The sequence below is a fragment of the Passer montanus genome, unplaced genomic scaffold (assembly GCF_014805655.1).
Source record: "Passer montanus isolate IOZ18808 unplaced genomic scaffold, ASM1480565v1 scaffold16, whole genome shotgun sequence".
Lineage (NCBI taxonomy): Eukaryota > Metazoa > Chordata > Aves > Passeriformes > Passeridae > Passer > Passer montanus.
This window is the reverse complement of record NW_024363160.1, coordinates 10,676,954-10,698,108: the sequence shown is the minus strand read 5'-3', so window position 1 is coordinate 10,698,108 and position 21,155 is coordinate 10,676,954. Positions and strand designations below refer to the sequence as shown.

The window sequence follows — 21,155 nt, the reverse complement described above, 5'->3', positions numbered from 1 at the left end:
CCCCAAATATATACAAATAAACCTTACTAGTCAGTATTTATAGCCTATTTTCTATTGCATAGCCTTTAACTAAAGTGGTACTGCAGCACTTGTAAAGGCCCTCTGCAGCACAGACTGCAATTATTAAAACTCAGACCTTATTGTTTATGTGACTTTTTTCCTTTATTCCACTGTTTCTCTGAATTATTTTACCTTTCATTCCCTATGGGGTTTTGTTCCTTCCATCCCTATTCAGACACTGCAAAGCAAGAAGGGCATCCCAGGGTTAGGACATGCTGTTCAAAACCACTCAAGGTTCAGCAGGACAGGCCATATATCATTCAATTTAGTTCAAACACAACACAAAACTTCAGAAGTCTGTTCCAGTTGTCAATTTTATTCAAAAGGTGTCTTCTATATACTTTTAATATATAGAAATAAATATGAAAGGCCTATACAAATATGAACACTTAGAAAGTACCAATACTGCCCTTCATTTTTTTATACTGATCTTTCAATACGTAAAGGGGCAAAACTGCAGCAAATAGCCCACATACTTAATAAAATAAATTTTACAAAATCTCTGAGAACAATGTCTGTCCACATCTAACGGAATCTTTTAGACTGAGTTCTCTTTTACATACATGCAACCTCAACACAAAATACATTCAGCTTTGAGGTGTTCAACACAGACTGATGTACATTTTTCTCAAGATGGACAGTAAACAAAAGATCATACTTAAGTTATACTTCAATGCAGGAATTTAGCATTATCATTTTTTATGACATGCTGTGTTAACAGTATTTTTGAAATACAGTCCAATTAACGAAAAGGAAAACAATCTCGCCTTCAAGTAAAACCCAAGTAATTTAAAAAACTTCAGAATGGGCATTTGCTTTTACATGCCATGATTCTTTCCAAAGCTTTAAAAATTTTAACACCACGCAAAATGTTTTTGGTATACAATAATATCATAAATTAAATAAACCTTTTGCTTCTTGTGAACCACATTTGATAGACAATTCCCCATTAAGTGATATTTTTCAGATATTTTTCTAACATAGGTCATCACCCACATGCAGTTATGCAATGTCACTAATTTACACATTTAAAAGAGCATAAAGCAAAGTATGTGCTTAAATGGTGAGAGGAATGACTACTGTATCAAACACAACTGCCCCTTCAAATGTTGGTCATTTGTTGGGAGGTATTTTTTGGGAGGTTGTATTTTTTTTAAGAAAAGGTCACACCCCAACAATATTAAAAGGCAACCACATCATATAGCAAAAACCGTATTTTTTTCTGAAGGAGTTTGTCCTCATCCCAGAACTAAAAAGCTCCCAGATGTTAATTTAAGACCAGTAGATCAAAATTCCTGGAAATTAGAATAAATATTTCAGATATTTGCCATATGGACAATAAAACCATAGGCTTTAGCTAAGAAAAAAACCAAAATATAATTTGTTGTAAGTGCACAAAAGCCCCATCTTGCATCTCTCTCCTGTTGATTCAATTGTTTTCACTTAAGGAAAGTATACAGAACTTCCCTCTCCATTATTTAACTTACATAAATAACTGTTTGAAGAATATATTTAATAGTTCATCCACATACTATATCTTAAGGGTATTTGGGAATGCCAATTCTGTTTTTCAAAAAAACTACTTTTTAGAGTGTGACAATTTTCTCTTTCCATCAAAATAAAGATTTTTGAGCTGACATTACTAAACAGTACTCTCATTTCTACTTCTTGATGTTTGAATGCTTGGCTCATTGTTTCAAAAGAGAATCTGCAGATTCACTGAAAATAAATGGGACAAGTCGCTACTCAAGGGCAGATATCCAATATGCCTTGGACTGGAATTGCAGTTGTGTTGTAGGGTTCTCATTCACAGCATCGGAGTGACTTCCATAACAAACCTCCTTGGATCACTCTAGTTCTCTAATCAATTTTGACTCCTCTGAACCCTTTCTGAGCTCACCCAGAAAAACTAAACACTTTGCAACACAGGTTTTGCAGGCATTGCTAGAGGTTCTGCAGGCCAGAAGTGGTGGATTGTTTCCCAGCAGTGTAAGAGTAACAATCTCAGGAAAAGTTTTCATATGTGTTGTATGACATTAATCTGGCCCACAAAACCTCCTTACACTGATGAGGGTCAAGACATTAAGACTCCACCTCTGCAGAGGGTTTGACATTCAGGTTAGAGATCCATCATGGTGGTGGTTGGAAACAATGATAGACCAAAAGGAAGACAGACCATATACATAAAGGCTTGCAGTATTACTTGGAAAAAAACCCAAAATAAACCCAGAATCAACAACCCAGACACTTCCAAGGTAGGAATGCATTTATCAAAAATTAAACCTTGCCCCATTATTAATGATTTGAAGTTTGGGTTCCTGAGCTTGATACTGGACAGGGGAAAGGGCAAGAGCAAGTGACTTCTATCTTAAATTATACAGCAGTATCATTAGGACAGTATTTAAAACCTATTATTAGAAGAATGAATAATTTACAAATGTGACTTTAAGAATATTATAACTAAATAGTAGTTATAGAAGTTTAAGCTCAGAAGACCTTAATCTTCTTTCTTTTGTGTTTGAAATCGTTCCATTAAAGCCCTAAATATATTTCCTGGTATTTTCTGATGTTTGTCTATGAGAGCTTGGACTGCTGCTTTTGTCTGTAGGAAAAGAAAAAAAGGTTTTGGTCAGAAAACCTCATTTTCATGCTGCTCAAATAATAACACAATTTCTAGGCTCTCTTTAATCCTTTCAAATATGACAGACCTACTGCAAATTCAAAATACTGTTCTTCCATATTTAAGCCCACAGGATGTGATTGTGACAACACTGCCAAGAAACAGACCAACAAACTAGTATCTCTTCTGTGTGGTAGCTGTGTTCACAAGCTGTATTAGTGATGCACAAAAGTCAAACAAAAACAGAGTAAATTCATGAAGAGACTTAGGTCTATAAAGGATGTTGAACACCTGCATGATGTACTGCAACTCAAACTCCTGCCTATGCCCAGGTTTGCATCAAAAACACTTTTCCAGTGGGCATCACCTTTGCTTCTACACATGCTCAGAAGCAGCACTGGAAACACCATTGTGTCTCAGCACATTTGACTTGTACTGAGTAATGCCCTCTGGCCCCAAGGCCTCTGAAGGATCGGTCCTGTGACACATGCTCAGGCCATTTAGCTGCATGTGACAGCAGCCTCCACTTTCACTCAAAAAACAAACAGGCCAAGGAGTGCACAGCAGTTACTCTTTATTATGTAAAAGCTACATAGGGAACATTCAAAAGCAGGGCACCATGCAAAAGCTGTGGTGAGAACACACTTCCTATTTTGCCTAGACAAGCACAGGCTTGTGAATTCTTAAGGCCAGAAACAGAAGAACAGAGATTTGCCTTTGTAAACCAGTGTTCAGCAAGGGGAGATGTTGGTAGAATGCTGCTTGTTGGTACAAGCTCTCACTGTTTTTATTAAGTAAGATATAACTGTTATGTCCTGGGACAAGGACTTCACACATCTGGTCCTAAGTGACTCTACGGATCTAAAATTTGTATTAGGTGAAAAAAAATTGAGCTTTATTTTTTGCACTATATAATGGGAAAATGCATACTGTGCCATAGCCTGAAGCATGAGACACAACTTCAAAATCACTGTAACTAAATAGGATTCTAGGGAATTCACATTCTAGGGGCTGTATCTAGCAGAATGTGAACTTAAGCCAGAAAACAAGTGAGGGTTGGCAAAAATGTAAGATGTCAATGCATGTCTGAAAGTAACTTAAATACATTCTCTGCTAAAAGCCAGCAGTTCTGAAGTCCTGTCAGAGTGACCTCACAAAAGAAACAACCAGTGTTCCATAGCCAGGGCCTAAGATATTGCAGACAAACATTTTAAGAGTATTTTTGCAGAGACCTAATCATAGGATAAACAGACAAAGAGAGACAACTGAACTGACACCTGCATGGTCAAGAAAAGTTTCTCTCAAGTGAAGTTTTCACAATATTATAAGTGACCATCTGTGGAGTTTTCAAAAATACCCATTTCAGCCCACTGCATCTCACTGCTCCACCACTTAACTCATTTATGTCTTTGCACTGTGAAATCTATTAATAAACTGAATAAACATGAGGACCTGAAAATCCTTTCTATAAGGATCTAAATCTGAATCAGAGGAACATTTAGAAGTTAAATTGCTGGGCTAGAAGTTGGACAAAATAGAAACACACTAGACACAGTAATAAAATTATTTATCTTTCTTTTATCGCATGCAATTCCAACAGTTTGTGAACACAGATTTGCTATGTTTGAAAGGCTTCCTTAGTATCTTTCTGAAAACACCAGGAAGCAGACTGCTTCCTCTTGGGTGAAGTGCTTTTCACTATCAGTTGAGAGCTGTCTTGTCTGACCAAACTTCTACAGTCTTTAAAGCAAGTTGTTTCTCAAAGCAAATATAGTGTGCAATTAACTTTAATAGACCTAGAAGCTGTAGTAATAAAAATATAGTATTTAAAACGATATTCAGAGTTGGGCAAGTACAAAATTTACCATGATTCCTCCAATTTCTATAACTGGCTCCTAGACAGAAATCACTTGACAAGACTATTACAGTGGTTTCTTTTATCAGAACATTCAATATTTCAAATTTACATATATAGATATCTATCTTACCTTTGTAGCTAGTTCCTCAGCAGTCATATTTGGTTCATATGGAATGGGTTCTCCAATAAAAGTCCGCAGCTTAACAGGAAATCCCCCGTAGAGAGGAACTACTGGCAACCTAATACGCTCATATAGCATCCTAAGTATTTCTAATGTGAAAAAATATAGTTGAAAAAAGGAGAAAGAAAGGTGGGGAAAGGCGAAGGGGAGGGTAAAGGAGGGAAGAAAGAAAGAGAAAGAGAGAGAGAGAGAGACACTGGGATTATTCTGTCAAGTTTTTTGTCCCCACTATGTCTTAACATTGAAACTGGCTTGCAATGTAATCTAGCTCCCAATCCAGACTCTCAAATAATGTGGCATCTCAAGTGCTATCCTACCTTGACTTTCATTTCCTAAAAGCTGCATTAATGCTTATATCAGACTTATTTCTACCCTAACTTGGTGTGAAATCTTTCCTCCAAAGAGTAGCTGAAACGAGAAGAAAGAAGAGGAGAGAAATTCAATAGCTGCCTCTCTGGAGAGGAAGAGAATCCTACACAATACAGGTTACAGGTTCAGCTCATTTGACAGGTTAGCATTAGAAACTAGTATTGGAAAACTGCATGTTCAATCTCATTGAGGTCTACAGGATCAGAAATAGCCTTATCTGCCTAAAAGTCTGTCATGCTAACATACGGAATTGCTCTTTCAGACTACACACTGGTTGCAGTTAAACAACACAAAAAGAGCAAAAACAGCTATTTCAAACAGCTCTAAGAGGACACATTCTTCTCCACATGCCACCTTCTAAGCATTTATCCCAAATGTACCCAGAAGAGATTCTTTGAAAAATATGCACTAATATTATATTTCTCAGTTTCAGACAAGAAACTCCATTAACTGGCATGCTGGCAAAAGAAAATCCTTAGTGATCAAGATGTGGAATTTTCTGTGCACAACCTATAAAAACAAAGACAAAACTACTGAAACTGGAGTAACACCTCCAGTGACCAAGAAATTACATCCTCTAACTCTGCTGCAGAATGCAAGGAGCATAAATTATTTTGGCTTCAATTTCCTCTGTTTGGGATTCTCCTGAACACAGCAACAATTAATTGCCATTTATTTTTGTACAACATGACAAATGTGTGAGTTATTCCAGCTTCTGCATCTGATGCCTTGGCTTTCTCCATGCAATATATAGCTCTTAAACAGAGGGGGAGAGAAACAGAAATGTGCTGCCCTGCAGCCCTCTGATGCAGGTGATGATGCCATACTTGAGGCAGAACACATGGTGTGGAGACTTGTTCAGGCCCCTCTGCTAGACAGTAACTAAGAGATATAAAATGAAGGAGTTTAACACTAGCAAGTGAGCCGAGATGTGGGCATCTAATCATCCCAAAGATGGACAAGACCCATCTATTAATTTTCTGGCTGCAAGTTCCATAGAGATAAGGAAGGAGAGCTGCCAAATGCAAGGTTTTGTGAGGAACCACAGGTCTAGTGCAGAACAGAAAAGCAGCTACAGATTAAATGTAGTTCAAACTGTTCAGACTTTAAGTACAGGTAGAAGTGTAAGCACAGAGCTTTAGGAAAACAGGAATAATGTGTCAGTTGCCAACCTGTTGCTTTGCTTCTTAACAGACAGCAGGAAACCTAGGGTTGGCCTAGCAGATATAAGCAGAGAAAAAAGTACTTTAAATCTTTCTTCTACTGCTTGTGCAAAAGAACACTGTTATGTGGAAAATAACCTAGATGAGCCAATATCACATCTAATGCTGATATTAAATCCTAATAACATCTCTGAACTCCACCAGAGAGCAAACATCAAGAAACAAGGCTGTGTTAAATCTCAAACTTACATAAGGATTATTTCTACAGAGATAGGCTAAACACACATGGAAAAATAAACTACAGAAAAATAGAAAATATCTTACTTATTCCTCCTAATGTCCTAAAGCCTTCTCGAACATTTTGTGTAAACATAGGAATGATGGGCTAGGAGGGAAAAAAAATAATTAAGAATTTAAGGAAGATAGCACTATCTAAAAAACTTCTACCTCACTTAAACTCAACAGGCAAATTAATTTCAGAAGTGTTTCTCAGACAAGGATATACAGAGAGCAAAACAGGTATTCTGAAGTTCTTCTGAGACCTTCTGCCATGAGGTTTCAAACTGAAGAATTCCACAAGATTTCAGTGAGTCACTGTTTCAGCAAGTCTATTCGAGCAATCCAGAATTTCAGAACCTATGGCGCTTTTAGGCGTCCCTCCTCACATCTAGCAGTGTTTGCACAGTTGTGACTTAAGTGCTTAAACCTCTTACCTAATTTGTAGTTATGCTCAAAGGGAAGGATTCACTGGATTGGGACACTAAACTTGTCTGATTCCTCTCTGCTATGCTCATGGTATTGCTTCACACTTGATGTGTCATATTCAATACATGTCCATGACTTATTTCTGCTGATGAGTACTTGGAATGGTGTTGAATAGTTCAAGTTTTTATTGCTGTCTTTAAAATTGTAAACAGCTGTCAAGATTTACAAGAACTGTGAGGGGGTCAGCTACAATATAAAGTTTTTCAATAGCATTTTATAGTATATCCCCACTGTACACAGCATCATCAGAAATACAGAACTCTTCATGGGATTTTCATGAACTCAAATTCATTTAAACTTTTTAAAGTCAAGCATGGGGATGAGCTAACACATGTAACTTTTCAGACATGCATCAAGTTTGGGGTTTTTTGAGAGCAAAAAAAATCTGTAAAAAATGACAGAATAAAAAGAAGTGCAGTTGCCTAAACTGAATGCACGCAAATGTCTTTATTCTAGAACAATCTTATTTGGAACATCTTACTTTTGACATAGAGGTAGAAATTTTTGTTTATAGGACAGAAATTCTGGCAAAAAATCTGCTGAAATAAGACAATTTCAACACATTGAAGGTCCCAGTTTTAGGCACATTTTTCTGATGTTTCAGACAAATTCTTCTTTCTATGAGGAGTTCTGCTTATGATTCAAGGTGACTTAAAAGTTCATCTTTAATCTAAATAAAGATGTTTTTCCCACTTTCAGCCTGCCTCTGACACTCTATTTTACTGCATCTCTCAGGGTGTTTTTCTAGGGGGGAATGAAGCTACAAGACCCTTGTGAGTGCATAAAGAGAACCAACACACATACAATAAAATAAATGCAACTAGTACAATCACAGCTGAATCTCAAGTATGGCCTTTTACATGCTATTGCCATACATTAGTAAAATCTAAACCTGTTGAAAATACCTGCTTAAACAGTGTTATTTTCCTTGTGAGAAAAGTGATGCACACTTGGGTCTTAAAAGTATTCTATTTCTGTATAAAATCCAGAGATTTAGCTAGTCTGTCTTTGACAGTAACTAAATATAAAACTCCTGGTGTGAGACTTGCTTTTAAATTAGGTACATGCAGACCTATGGACATATGCACACATCTTCCAAGTACAAATCTAGAACAAGAGGGACTCTGAAATGATTACTAAAATAGTTACAATTCAAATATATCTCACACATGTTGTGCTTTAACATTTGGTCCCCTAAGAATAACTACCTGCCTGCTGACCAAGCCCAGTGCTGTACATTACAACTGAAGAGTTCACACCAGTGACCAGCCCTGGACCAGCCCCACTACCATCAAATGCTAATACAGTATGAAGTGTCAGTGAGTCTATACCCTGCTGTGACAGCTAAACTGAAGTCTATACTTCAGTGACAAACAAAAACATGGAGTTGGACTCCATGATCCTGATGGTCCCTCCCAAATCAGCATATTCTGTGACTCTGATACGTAGGGCTGTTTCCCAACCATGTTGGTCAGGGTGGGCTAAGCCATCACAATACTAACCAGATATGTATAAAACAGCACATACTTATAAGGAGAAACCATCCTGTATTTCATCTCTTGTTCTTTTGAACCCTGGATTTCCTAACCACACTGTTCTTAGCTGACTCATAAGCCTTCTTATCTATCAAAAGCAACAAAAAGAGTCAGGAAAGTAGTTGTTAGATCAAGTAGACCATACTCATGACAGTCAGAAACCTAACATCAAATATATGCTAATCAAAACAGCTTTCTCTGGAAGAAAGTACTAATAGCTTAGCATTCTTTGCTTCTCTTCCATTATGTGTCATACTTACCACTTTTGCATCAATGGCCACCTGAGCAAAGCCCTTCCGATCACTCCACAAAATAGTGTAAGTTTCATCACTGAAGAGTGCTTCCCGAACTCCGCCTGGGGCAATGGCTAACAGATGGCCCTTCTCCAGAGTCCTGACACAAGCTTCTTTTGGTCCATGTATAACTCCAAATACCTCAAGTAGTATTCTAAAACCTGTAGGGTTAAGATAACATTAATTCTGAAAATGTTAATTCATACTACCATTGAGTACAGATTCCCAGCACAGAACACTATGGCTAAAGCTTAATTGTCTAATAAGCTGTGACCTCCAGTCCCCAAGAGGAACTGAAGCATTAAATCTGACTTACAGATTTTGGTCTGCAAAGTTGAAGACTTAGGGGTTTCAATGGCTTTTTGTCATAGTAAAGTCAGGTGTTATCCCACAGTCAGGACTAAACTGAAAAAGAACTGTCAAGCACTCTGTGGTATCTTTCACATGTCCCTTTGAAGGAGTTGTTTGACTCAAGGGCACTGGCTCCTTGCTCAAGCTCTACTGTTCAAACATAGCACAGTCCAAATAGAGAGCAACAAGAAGCAAAACCAAGAAATTGTTGTGGTTCTGTTTTGTGAACTTTGGCAAAGAACAGTAGTGCATAAGGAGGAGAATGACAAAGCAGATGCATCATTCTCTGCATTACGGATCACTGCAGCAATTGACTCTGGTTCAGTCTGTGAGTACCTGGATGGCATTTCATACAGAGAAGCATCTGGTAAGCCTCAACTGGGTACACTCACCTTCTGTTAATATCGTAACTGAAGTCTTTTACCTAAGGTGAGAAACTCCTCTATCACCTTGAATTTGACATGTCATTCGGACTGTACTCTTCAAGAAACAGGACAACATCAAAAATATGCTATAGGCATCAAAAGGAACACATCTGATCAATTTAGACAACTAGCCTATTTTTAAAGGACATAACTACCACAGATGTCTGTTTGCAGGAAATAAGTCCTGTTCGGTTGGTCAAATAGATTTTAAACTTAAACAATATTTATGAGTAGTGCATAACAAAATAGTAACTTTGGATGACTGGACAGTAAGGGAAACATTACTTCTCTTTCTTGAAATTTCCCACTGAATCAAACAACCTTATCGGCCATAGAAAAGGACAAAGAACAGATCTAGTCAAGTTTGTCTCTTCATAACAAATGATAGCTGTGACTATAAACACACATTTGCTACATACACACACGCTAAAGGAGAGCCCAAACAAAATTAAGAAGACAGAGGTCTATCTCCTCTTACAGCTTGCATAAACTAAGGGCTTGGGGAAAAAGCATGAGGCAACACATTATTAGTTCATTCTTAACTAAACTCTGATCTTTAACTAGTCTTTTTAGCTGGTGTGAGTATAATTGCTCCCAACTCATCTCAATACCCAATCAGGATCTGTCCATACACATCCTAATGAGGCCACAGAACACAAGCTGCATTACACCTGTCTCATATTTTGCTATGCCTGCCTCACACACTGCTAATGACACTCAGTCTTCATCTAGTAGCATTTGCACGAAGGTGCTTTTTTTGATGGGATTTTCAATAGCTGATTTTTACAATGCTTGACATTCCCAAACTAATTAAAGCTCTCCAGAATGTACCTTGTGGTAAAAAAGCTGCCTATCTCCAGTCCTTTCTGTCAGTGAGCTCAGGAGACAGACAAAACAGTCATGAAAAGGGTTGAGATGAGCAGGAAAAGAGACTCCAAGGAAGCAAAGACTGTGACAACACCATTTCTGCACTGGATACACTGAGGAAGGGGTGAGGGGGAGGGTGTGTGTGACAAAGCAAACACCATGAGTTTGTCCAGTTCATTTATCAGCAAAAAAAAAAAAAGAACAGAATATTGTCAGAATACAGTAAAAAAAAGGTACTAGAGAATAGTTGTCCAGGGAGGTTTTAAGTCTTCACAAAATTTCTCAGCTGTACTTTCCCCTTTGTCTTTTAGTATCAACTTTATATTCTGAGCAGTGCTTCACAGCCTTGCCAGCAGATCACACATTACTATTGATATCTCTGCTTCAGTACCAAAGAAGAACCTGGCTCCCTTACAGCAGCTGAGAGATAGAATCTGACACAATGCCCCAGAAAGGACAGCCAGGGAACCTGTGTCCAAGGCAAAGGTCACCACAAGGCTAGAAGAAACACTGGTCCTGCATGAAAGGAACCAAGAATCTGTTTTTTCATTTTAAACAACGAAACAACTCTCAATACTATCTAAACACAATTTTTCAGCCATGCAGAAAATGTTCTTCCAGACACCAAGAAGTTCAAACTTAATCTTATTCCACAGTTCAATCCGAACTCTGCCCTTTTCCCCAACATACTCTTCTCCTATTTTCCACAAGACTGTATTGGCAGAAATGTTTGAAAACCCTTTGGAGAGTACCCAGTAAGGCATGTAATACTGCTCTCAACTTGTGCACTATGTACACTTTTCTATATTGGCCCCAGTGACTGTAACATCAGGGCTGTCAGCTAGGATAGCAGGACAGCAAGGATGTCACCATTCTCCCATGGTTGACCTTTAGGACCCCAGACAGAGAGGAACCATTTAGACCTTCCATAGCTGTGTGTAAAAATATATATGTATATTTTAGACCTTCCATAGTTGTCTATATATATATATTAGACCTTCCATAGTTGTGTGTTTGCATATATATACATACATATATATCTGGAGAGCATCTTGTCCACAAGATACTTTGCAACACCTTTTGCGTGTAACAGACAAGAAGCCAAAGCTCATTTCCCCTGCAACATTACAGGAAAGGGATTGTCTTAGTTACATAAACTAGCAGGCATCCTTTTAAAGAGGGCTCCCAGATGACTTCAGGACCTATATGGCCTATATTATAGCAGAGGATGATGGGGCAGAACACAAGTGAAATCTCAGTCCCGTCTGAATGCATTGGGAAAAGGCTTTCTCCTAAACTTAGAGAAGTCAATGTATTTCTGAACACTACACAGCTAAGAGTCTAAAGGAATCAGAAAGCTGAAATATTGGGATTTTTTTTCCCTGTGGCAAATGGCTAGTTATAAAGGAAGGAAAAAAAGAATTTATATGACCGTATTTTATATCCTTCTCCAAAATGCAAGAAAATACTGACACAAGTCTGACACATCCATGTGTGTCTAACAGACTTCCATATTTCATATCCTTCTCCAAAATGCAAGAAAAGCATACCTAATACTGACACAAGTCTGACACATCCATGTGTGTCTAACAGACTTCCCAAAAACACCATCACCCTTTCCCATTTCCCCTGCGCTGAGCATAACTTTTGGTTAAAACACCTTCTGAAAAGGCATCCAAATTAATCTGAACACTTAATCAAGATCAGACAGCCTTAGTATTAGGACAAAATTATGTAGTCTTTCTGGTTTGATTCACAAGGAAAGCAGCATCTATCTGAGTTGCCAGTCACAGATCACTGTGCTTATTTTGAAACAATCCACAACATTTTCTGGGCTCTTTGGACTTGTCTCCCTGAACAGCCTTAATTCCTTCACAGAACCAGAGAATTATGTAGATCAGAAGGAAGCTCTGGAGGTCATCTAGTCCAGCCTCCCACTCAAAGCGGGTTCAACTAGATCAGGCTATTCAGAGCCTCACCCAGCAGAGTTTTGAAAGTCTGTAATCTGAATCTCTGGGATGGAGATTCCCCAAGTTGCCTAAGCAATCTGTTCAGGTGTCCGATCACACTCATGGTAAAATACCTTTCCACATGTCTAATCAAAATTTCCTGTGTTGCAACATGTCTCTGTTACTTCTCAATCTATCACTGTGCACGTGTGAGAAGAGTCTGACTCCCTCTTGTCCCCACCCTCCCACTAGGTCACTGAAGTCAGCAATAGCATCTTTCCCCACCCTTATCTGGTACACAAATCCAAACAAATCCAGTTGTCTCAACCTCTCCTTGTACACTGTGTGCTCCAGACCCCCATTATCCACTGAACATGCTCCAGTGTATCAGTGTACCCTGTACCAGGGAGTCCAAAAGTGGACACCATGTCACAGGACATGCTTGCACAAGTGCCATACCAAGGTAAAAAAAAATCTCTTCACCCAAACCAGTGGCTACATTCATGCTACAAAAAGCTCACCATGCATTTCACCTTCTTTGCTGTAAGAGCACACTGCCAACTCATATTCAGCTTGTTGCCCACTAGAATCCTAAGTCCTTTCCTGCAAAGGCCCCTTTTATCCAGAGTTGCACAGAATTGCTCTACCCCAGACGCACAGCTCTACATTTGCTTTTGTTGAACTTCATAGTATTTCTGCCAGTTGAATTCTATGAAGTCACTCTGAGAACAAGCTTTAATACCCAGTATATAAGTAGCTCCCCCAGTGTGGCATCATCAGTGAATTTCCTGTGCATGCTCCAGGCCCTCATCCAGGGCTACTATAAAAACGCTAAGCAGCAGTGGTCTCAGTATCAATCCCTGAGGAATGCCTGTAGCTGTTAGCTAGATGTTGTACCTCTAAAACCAGTTCTTCCAAGATCAGCCATTCAGCAAGATGCTACTGAACGATATTTGGGGGACTCATAAGTATACTCTCACTTAGAACATCATTTTAAAGCAGAAAAGTAGTAAACATAATGCCCCATTTGATAAACATCTGTACCTGTAAAGATACAATATGGAGCCAAATCTGCATCATGAAGTAGGTTATATTAGTCATCTGTATGCAAAAGATTTGATGGCCACTGATAAATTAATCTGTTGGCAAAAACAGTTGCAGAGGCAAAGCCATACTGTAATCAATATGAAAGTTCTTTTCAGACTAAGGCTAAGGCTGAAATAAATGTATGCCAACAAAAAGAGTTTTCTTATATGAGTTGGTTCTACTAAAAGCACCAGTACACTACAGAATTCTCCTTGTAATTAATTTTGTGAATTGACAGGCCTCTAATCACGAACCAAACTTGAGGAAAAAAAGTGGGTACTACTGTATTTCACACAGACAAAATAACAAACCCCTCACATAATTAAATTCACCAATTGTCAGTGTACTTCACTAGGCTATCCAGCCAAATTCTTGCTTTAAACATATTTTTCATTTTCTACCTGCTCCACCTCATGTTTCACGCAAACATGCTGAACACTTCTCTAGCTTTCCTCCAAAACAGATTCTACTCAAAACAGTCTTACTGGGCACAGGTTTCACTGCCTGCCATCCTCAACTGGGTAAGAGCTGGCTGGAATAAGAAAATATATTGTCTCTTCAGACTAGTATTCTTAACTTACAGGGCATTTGTTCCAAACAGTTTAATTCTTAATCAGTTCCACACCACTCATTCTGCCCATATTAATGAAAAAGAAACATCTTATTGAAATCTTTGCTAATGATTAATACAGAGAACACTGTTTCTCCTACGATCTCCTTCTCTTTGTTTCTAAACAAATTGGAAAGTGTTGCCCAGACAGGACTATGTCCCATCCTTGCATGGGCCAGTCTCATTCTTGTTTTTAGAGAACATGCTCTGTTTCAAAACTTCACTAGATTTGTCTCAATGTCTGTTCTGAAAGCTGTGCTCCTGCAACACGATTTTTATTAATTACACAATTAAAAAATTAAAATAAGAATTCCAAAACTGCTTGTTTATAATGAAGTATGTTACCTGGTAATCTAAAGACAAAATGATCGGCTACTACATCGCAGCGCCTCTTCTTCATTATGTGAAGTCTAGCTGAGAAATAGATATAGTCAACAGGAGTAGCTCCATGATAAAACACAACAAGTCCTGGTCCTTGAGGAATATTTTCAACACCATGAAGCTCATAACCTGTTAGGAATTTAAAATGTAACAGAAGTTAAATTTTTATACAATTCTATCCCAAAGAAACTAACTTGCAGCAAGCTGGCAAACTAAAACCAACATGGATTGAGAAGTGGTAAGAGCGATGCGACCGACAATAAGTCAAGAAATAACTTGCAGTACCTACAGGAAATACAAGTTGCTTCATAGAGAATACAAGTTTCATTTAAGGCACCACACTTAGAGAAAAAAAAAACAAACCAGCATTAAAACAAAACACCCAGTCACACTATTTCAGACTGTACAATTCATCCTTATTTTTTCCGTTCATTGTTTTCAAGGCTGCAAAGTCCTCTGAATCAATCATTCAAGAGAAATCAAAATACGGACTGGAGTGGTGAAACAACTATTTCAAGCTGTTATTAACCTTTCAAAGTTTATTGCCATCAGTGACTGTTCTAGAAGATTTGACATGATAGCACCCATTTTCATATCTTCTTTTACTCCAGGATATGAAGCTTATCTTTGCTACTTCTCTCCAAGTTATACCTGTTCCAGCTTTCCACCACTATATACTAAAAGCTATTTGGGACTATATATGTCTAGCTGAAAAACACATAAAGACACATAAGCTTCTTCCTGACCTCATATTTCTATTCAAGTTACAGGGTAAAATATACTTAATTAACACAAAATGCATCACTATAGAACATACTGTAACAGTACTACTGGGTGTTAACTGAGTATCTTTTTTTAAAAAACAATAAAACAAGCAAAAAGAAAACACCCCAAAAAAAAACCACTCCTCAATCAAATCCTGTCACATCTTCCAAAGTTAATCAGGTCTGCATTCCTATTCCATTAATTTAATTCTGAAGGTACTCTTGGCTCTTCTCCCTCTATTTTACTATGGAGCTACAACACATTGCAAGTGTATCATCTGTCCCATCCCAAGGGACCACTAACTGTGCTCCATGCCAGCCAACTAACACTCATGGCATTGGAATAATACATGTAAAGTTACAAGTATCAATCAACAGGTTTGGGGTTTTTGGTTGTAGGGTTGTTTTTTATCTTTTTTTTTTTTAATTAATGCTGTTAGATTTTTCTTATGATATCCAGATGAATCAAGTGGGGGAAAAATAAGTGGAAAACATTTCATTCTTTAGCAAGACAAGTGTATAGATAAGAGGGAAGCAGCTGACAGGGCAGAAAAAAAATCACAGCTCTCAATGAGGGACTGGATAAGAATCTTTTTGCACAAATAAAATGTCAGACCTTATGAAAAGAAAAAGTTACTAAGGATTAAAAGAGCTAGGGCCTTAAAAATAATTTTCTTGTGAAAAAAAGTAAATAGCTTTTTATTGTGAAGTGAGCATTTTAAGCTCTTTGATGTAGCTGTTGATTTTGATGTAGTGTACTTTCCTAGATTTGAAAGTTACATCTTAGTCTTACAAAGCCTATCTGATACAGCTGCTGCACCATCTGGTTATCAATGCCTTGAAAACCCACTTTCCTTTGACTAGAGAACAAATAGAGATGATTTTCAAGAAGGATTTATTCTTTATGTAAATTGTTCTTAAGTATCTCTTTCTCCTTTAGCTGCATCTAGACTGAATGGCTCTGAAAGAGACTTATGATTTCCTTAGAGAGAAAAGCCAAATCATTTATTAAGTCTGTCTTCATAAAGAAATAATAGCAGGAGGACAAAGAACAAGGCCCTCAGTTTTGACATTCTAGTAGAGAAAGTAGTAGTCCAAAATACAAAGATAAATAAAAAAGTAGAGTTCTGTAACAGTGTCAGGCTCTGAAGGTAATTTCAAGAAGCAACTAAGTGCTCCTTTTAGCCATCATTTGGCATTTCACATAAGAGTGGTTAAGTGCTATTAAACTATGCTAACATGTGCTGGCTGACATACTAGCTATCAGGGAACTGGCATTAAACTTCCAGTCTTCACATATTAACCCTGAAATTGTACAGTTAATTGATCTAGTTTTTAACACAACACACATTTCAGGTCTTCTTCAAACAGGGAAATCCAGGAATTGTTATAAAAAGCAAAAAAATTTTAAAAAATACAGTTTAAAAAAATGCCCATATATTCAACAGGAACACAGGTGTCATTTTATAGCAGCAAATGAATAAATGCATAAGACAAAAAACTTGCATTCAAAAAAGTGCCAATGCCTTTTTTTTTTTTTTGTCTCAAGAACCACTGACAGTCACTAATAAAATAGAAAAAAAAAAAACTGGCCTGAATTGGCATCCACCAGCAGCAACAATCAGGCATATCCTGATAATGTTGAAAGCTAAATGAGGAATAAGAGCTTCAGAAGTTTTTAATAAAAGGTCAGATCTCACTTACCATGCCATATTCTTCCATGTCCATCCCATATAGTTGCCAACATTTCTCTTGCACCTATCCAAACATCATGGGAATAAGCTTCCTTTATTTCATTCTTCCTTTTATAAATATGAAGCCAGAGAATGGAAATGTAGAAGAGAATGACAATAACTCCTGGAAGTACAAAGACTACTACAAGTGGAAATAGCAACCATAAAATGTAGAATGCATAACTAGTCACTCATAAAACAGAAAAAAAACCTGGCCTGAATTGGCATGCACCAGCAGCAGCAATCAGGCATATCCTGATAATGTTGAAAGCTAAATGAGGAATAAGAGCTTCAGAAGTTTTTAATAAAAGGTCAGATCTCACTTACCATGCCATATTCTTCCATGTCCATCCCATATAGTTGCCAACATTTCTCTTGCACCTATCCAAACATCATGGGAATAAGCTTCCTTTATTTCATTCTTCCTTTTATAAATATGAAGCCAGAGAATGGAAATGTAGAAGAGAATGACAATAACTCCTGGAAGTACAAAGACTACTACAAGTGGAAATAGCAACCATAAAATGTAGAATGCATAACTCAGATAATCTCCAATATCCTCCACACCAGTCCATTCTTCCAGAATGTAAGTCAGGCAAGTTAAGTAGGACATAGATGTCGGTCCTGCAGTAGAGGATTCATTCCCACCTGTCATCTCCTGTTTAAAATAAAATTTTTAAAAGTATTTTAATAAATCTTCCAAAAAGACAGATCTGCCTATACTGTTTAATCATATAATAAACCTCTCCCATGCATTTTATTCATATACTATCTACCCCACATCCCAGCAGCACCTATTAGAAACAACAGTTCACACAGCAAAACTTTTACTTGATATTTACAGTCCTTTTCTTTTGGGTACTGGAAATGCTGACAATTCTAATGGAGAACGATGGTGCAACTGCTTAATTTCAGGCTAGGATTTTATCTCCCTGAAAATTGTACAACTTGCACAAACCCAGAACGTTTATACTCTTACCAATAACAATTAATACTGAATTTTTGAATTTCAGAAAGCTGTATTGATTAGTTTAATTTCTTGTTACAATAAAACAAAACCTTCTCTCAAGCACTAACTACAACAGGAAACGGCACAATCTCAAATCCAGTGCTTTAAGGAAAACCTACTGAACACTTCCATTCACTATAACCCCAGGACAACTCGGGAAGAAGACCCTCTCAAATAAGGAAGTCTCAGCCCAGAAAAGACCTTAATTTGCACTCAGAAATTCACTGATAAGTGATATATCAAGACCCAGAGCACAACACAGAGGCAGCAGAAAGGACAAGAGAAAAAAGTTCACAAGAAGTCCTCTTTAGAGTTTTAACTGCTCTGGCTTTACTGTGTCTATGTATAAGAATCTTCCCACTCCAATGCCAGCTCCTAAAAATTTACCAGCCCATAGAAGTCAAGCCTGCAATTTCAGGCTTACTGTAACTCTGGAGCCACATTTTTTTTCTTAGCTTTGTACAATTTAGGGGACAAACTTGCTATTCCCTTCACCTTACAAACACAGGACAGCCTGAATGCTTGGCTATTTTAGCTGCAGTGTTTGAACAGCAAACCTAATACCTCTGGGTACAAAAATTATTCTAGGCTAGAAAAAACTGATTGATCAATATTCCAACTTCTGCTAGTCAGGACCAAGAAGAAAAAAATGTTACAACTGAAAATAGGCTTGTAGAGAGAAATGGAAGAACAGCATTTCTAAGAATGAAAATAATCTAAGCTTGAAGCTGCTGTGTTTTGTTTATTAGAGTGTGACTTACAGCAGGTATGACTGCAAAGCTCCTATGCCTAGACAGATGTGTATGTCTACCATTCTTTTACTCTTGCTCTGGTTTTGCAAGAAACAAGAGACTGAAATACAGAAGATAATATTGCTTTCAGAACTCTGGTGACAACAAAAAATTACAAAGCAGATCAATTTTACTCCACATTGGCTAAGGACCACTGAAACACATACTAGAGTAGATCTCATTTCACTTACTCTCCCATGTCAATTTTCTCTCACATTCTGACAGAGCAAGGACATCCCTTTTCCTCTGGTTTTGGAAATCGGCCTCTACCCACATTACTCAAGGTAACTAGCTCCTGTTAATGAGAAGAAAGCTGATCTTTGCTCCCACAATCCATGGCTGTTCCACACTAATTCAGGCTTACAACATTGTGCTCCTCAGCACGTTCTTGAGCACAGTGTGACGGGCAGCTGATTTACCTCCAGCCACATATAAGCACATAGCAGTACTGAAATCTCCTTCACTGAATTCATGCACCTGTCTTTGGGGTGTGAATTAGGGGGAAAGGATGGGAGAGAGAGTGTGGCAGAGCAAGAGAAAGCTCTTTTTCATTCCAGTTGCCAGAGCTGGACTAGAGAACCTGTCAGGCAGCAAACACCCACAGCAAGTATAAGAAACACAACTTTGTGAGACCAAGCAAGATTTAGGAGCAGTATTCAACACCACAATATTAATCAGATTATGTGTGGACTTCTCCAATGGCTCCACCTACTACCTAGAGAACAATATGGAGCATGGGTTATGGCACAGAAGCATTTTTTCAAATTTGAGAGGTGATTATGCAGCTTAAAAGAAAACTTACAGCTATACTCCCCTACTTATTACATAGTTTTAATTGTTTATGGCTTTCCCAAACCCCAAATCCTCCATCAAGTAAATTTAAAGTCCTGTTCACACATGTCAGTCTTACAAAATATTACGTGTCCTTTTGCCTGCAATGTTCAATGCAATACCTCAAATGCAATCACCAGTTTTTAAAGTTTACTTGCATATCTGTGTGCTAACCTGCAACAGAAACTAAGATCTAACATCTTCTGTGCTACCAGCCACAGAGGTCAGAGCTAAAGCACTGCCTTCCCTCAGGAACAGTCAAATCTACCCTGAACAATGCTGCTTCCTCATCTTGAAGATCATCACAGGTTAATTTACACTGAAATTTACACTGTACAACCTCTTCCTAACTAGCCAGTTAATCAGGTTGCCCAATGGCATATCCAGTCCAGTAGTATTCTGGCCTGGATCTCCATGGATGGAGATCCCACAGCTTCTTCAGGCCCCTAATCCAGTGCTTAAATACCTTCATGGTGCAAATGTTTGTCTTTATTCTGTCTCTAGAGTTGCCCTTCCCACACCTTGTGTCTGTTGCCTCCTGTCCCTTTGCTGTGAAGATTCTACTTCCCACATTCATTAAGAGCAGCAGTAAGGTCATAACAATGTGGATGTTATGGCAGTGAAGAAGGGAAGGCAGATTATGATCCAAAAAAGCTCAGAAGTTCCACGCTGAACTCAGGTTCAACACAGTTCTTAGGTGCCACTAACAGATAACGACACTGGTCTGTTCCAACTTGCTGTTGAGCAGTTCAAAATACACTTTTTAAAGTTCTAACTTGCTAGTGCAGCAGCTTACATTTTTCTCTAGTTCACAAAGACAGAATTTCTCATTTGACTAATCACAGTGCACACGAACTTATGCTTACACTTCAGGCTTTATGGTGTGGAAACAAGGCTAACACACAATTCCCATCACTGACTTCTGGCCCATGACCCAGAAAGTCCTTAACTAAACTACAGCGGAGGCCTTCGGCTGCAGCCAGCAGATGCTGGGATAACTGAGACCCGACTGATCAGGATGGAAGGAGCGATTACGGACAGCAGCACGATTTCAAGCATGCATATGCAATGTGCAAGTGAAACCTCTGGAGGACATCCCAGCGTTTCCAAACTAGAAACACACAGCGAGGCAGCAGCTACGACACGTCCCTGCCAAGAGAAACACACGGCTGCGGAAGGCGTTTCTACCAGAATCAGCACTGCCACCACAAGCACACACAAAAATAAAAATAAATAAAACCAAAACAAAACAAACGAAAAGTACCAGAAGACCTGACAATCCTGCTAGTGTCACCTGCGACAGAAGAGACGCTGGGAGTCTCTTCTGTCGGAAGAGGATGGTTCAGCCCTTGTTTTGCCCCAAGAACGGGGGGCTCCCGGCGGTTCGGAGGGCTCGGGGCTCGCTGTCCCGACACGCGGGCACGGCCCCGGCCCGGCCGCCCCCGCCCGCAGCCCCTGCGACTGCAGCGGGCCCGAGCTCGGCGGCGGCAGAGGCCAGCACGGCAGGTCAGCTC

General features: G+C 38.6%; 1 protein-coding gene across 2 annotated transcripts; it reads right to left on the bottom strand.

The window, feature by feature from the left end:
* Positions 1 to 356: 356 nt before the first annotated feature.
* On the bottom strand, positions 357 to 20,955 carry LOC120499295 (transmembrane protein 68-like). Of its 2 annotated transcripts, XM_039702955.1 has the most exons (8): positions 20,936 to 20,955; positions 17,537 to 17,668; positions 16,982 to 17,180; positions 14,478 to 14,642; positions 8,812 to 9,005; positions 6,576 to 6,636; positions 4,669 to 4,808; positions 357 to 2,662 (listed from the first exon to the last, which is right to left on the bottom strand). In XM_039702955.1, the coding sequence occupies exons 2-8, from the start codon at positions 17,663 to 17,665 to the stop codon at positions 2,558 to 2,560; spliced, it is 993 nt and encodes a 330-aa protein (XP_039558889.1). In that variant the 5' UTR covers positions 17,666 to 17,668; positions 20,936 to 20,955; the 3' UTR covers positions 357 to 2,557. The 2 variants fall into 2 exon arrangements, with proteins under 2 accessions (XP_039558889.1, XP_039558890.1); XM_039702956.1 differs by lacking the exons at positions 16,982 to 17,180; positions 20,936 to 20,955 and having other exon boundaries at positions 17,338 to 17,665.
* Between the last annotated feature and the right edge of the window lie 200 nt (positions 20,956 to 21,155).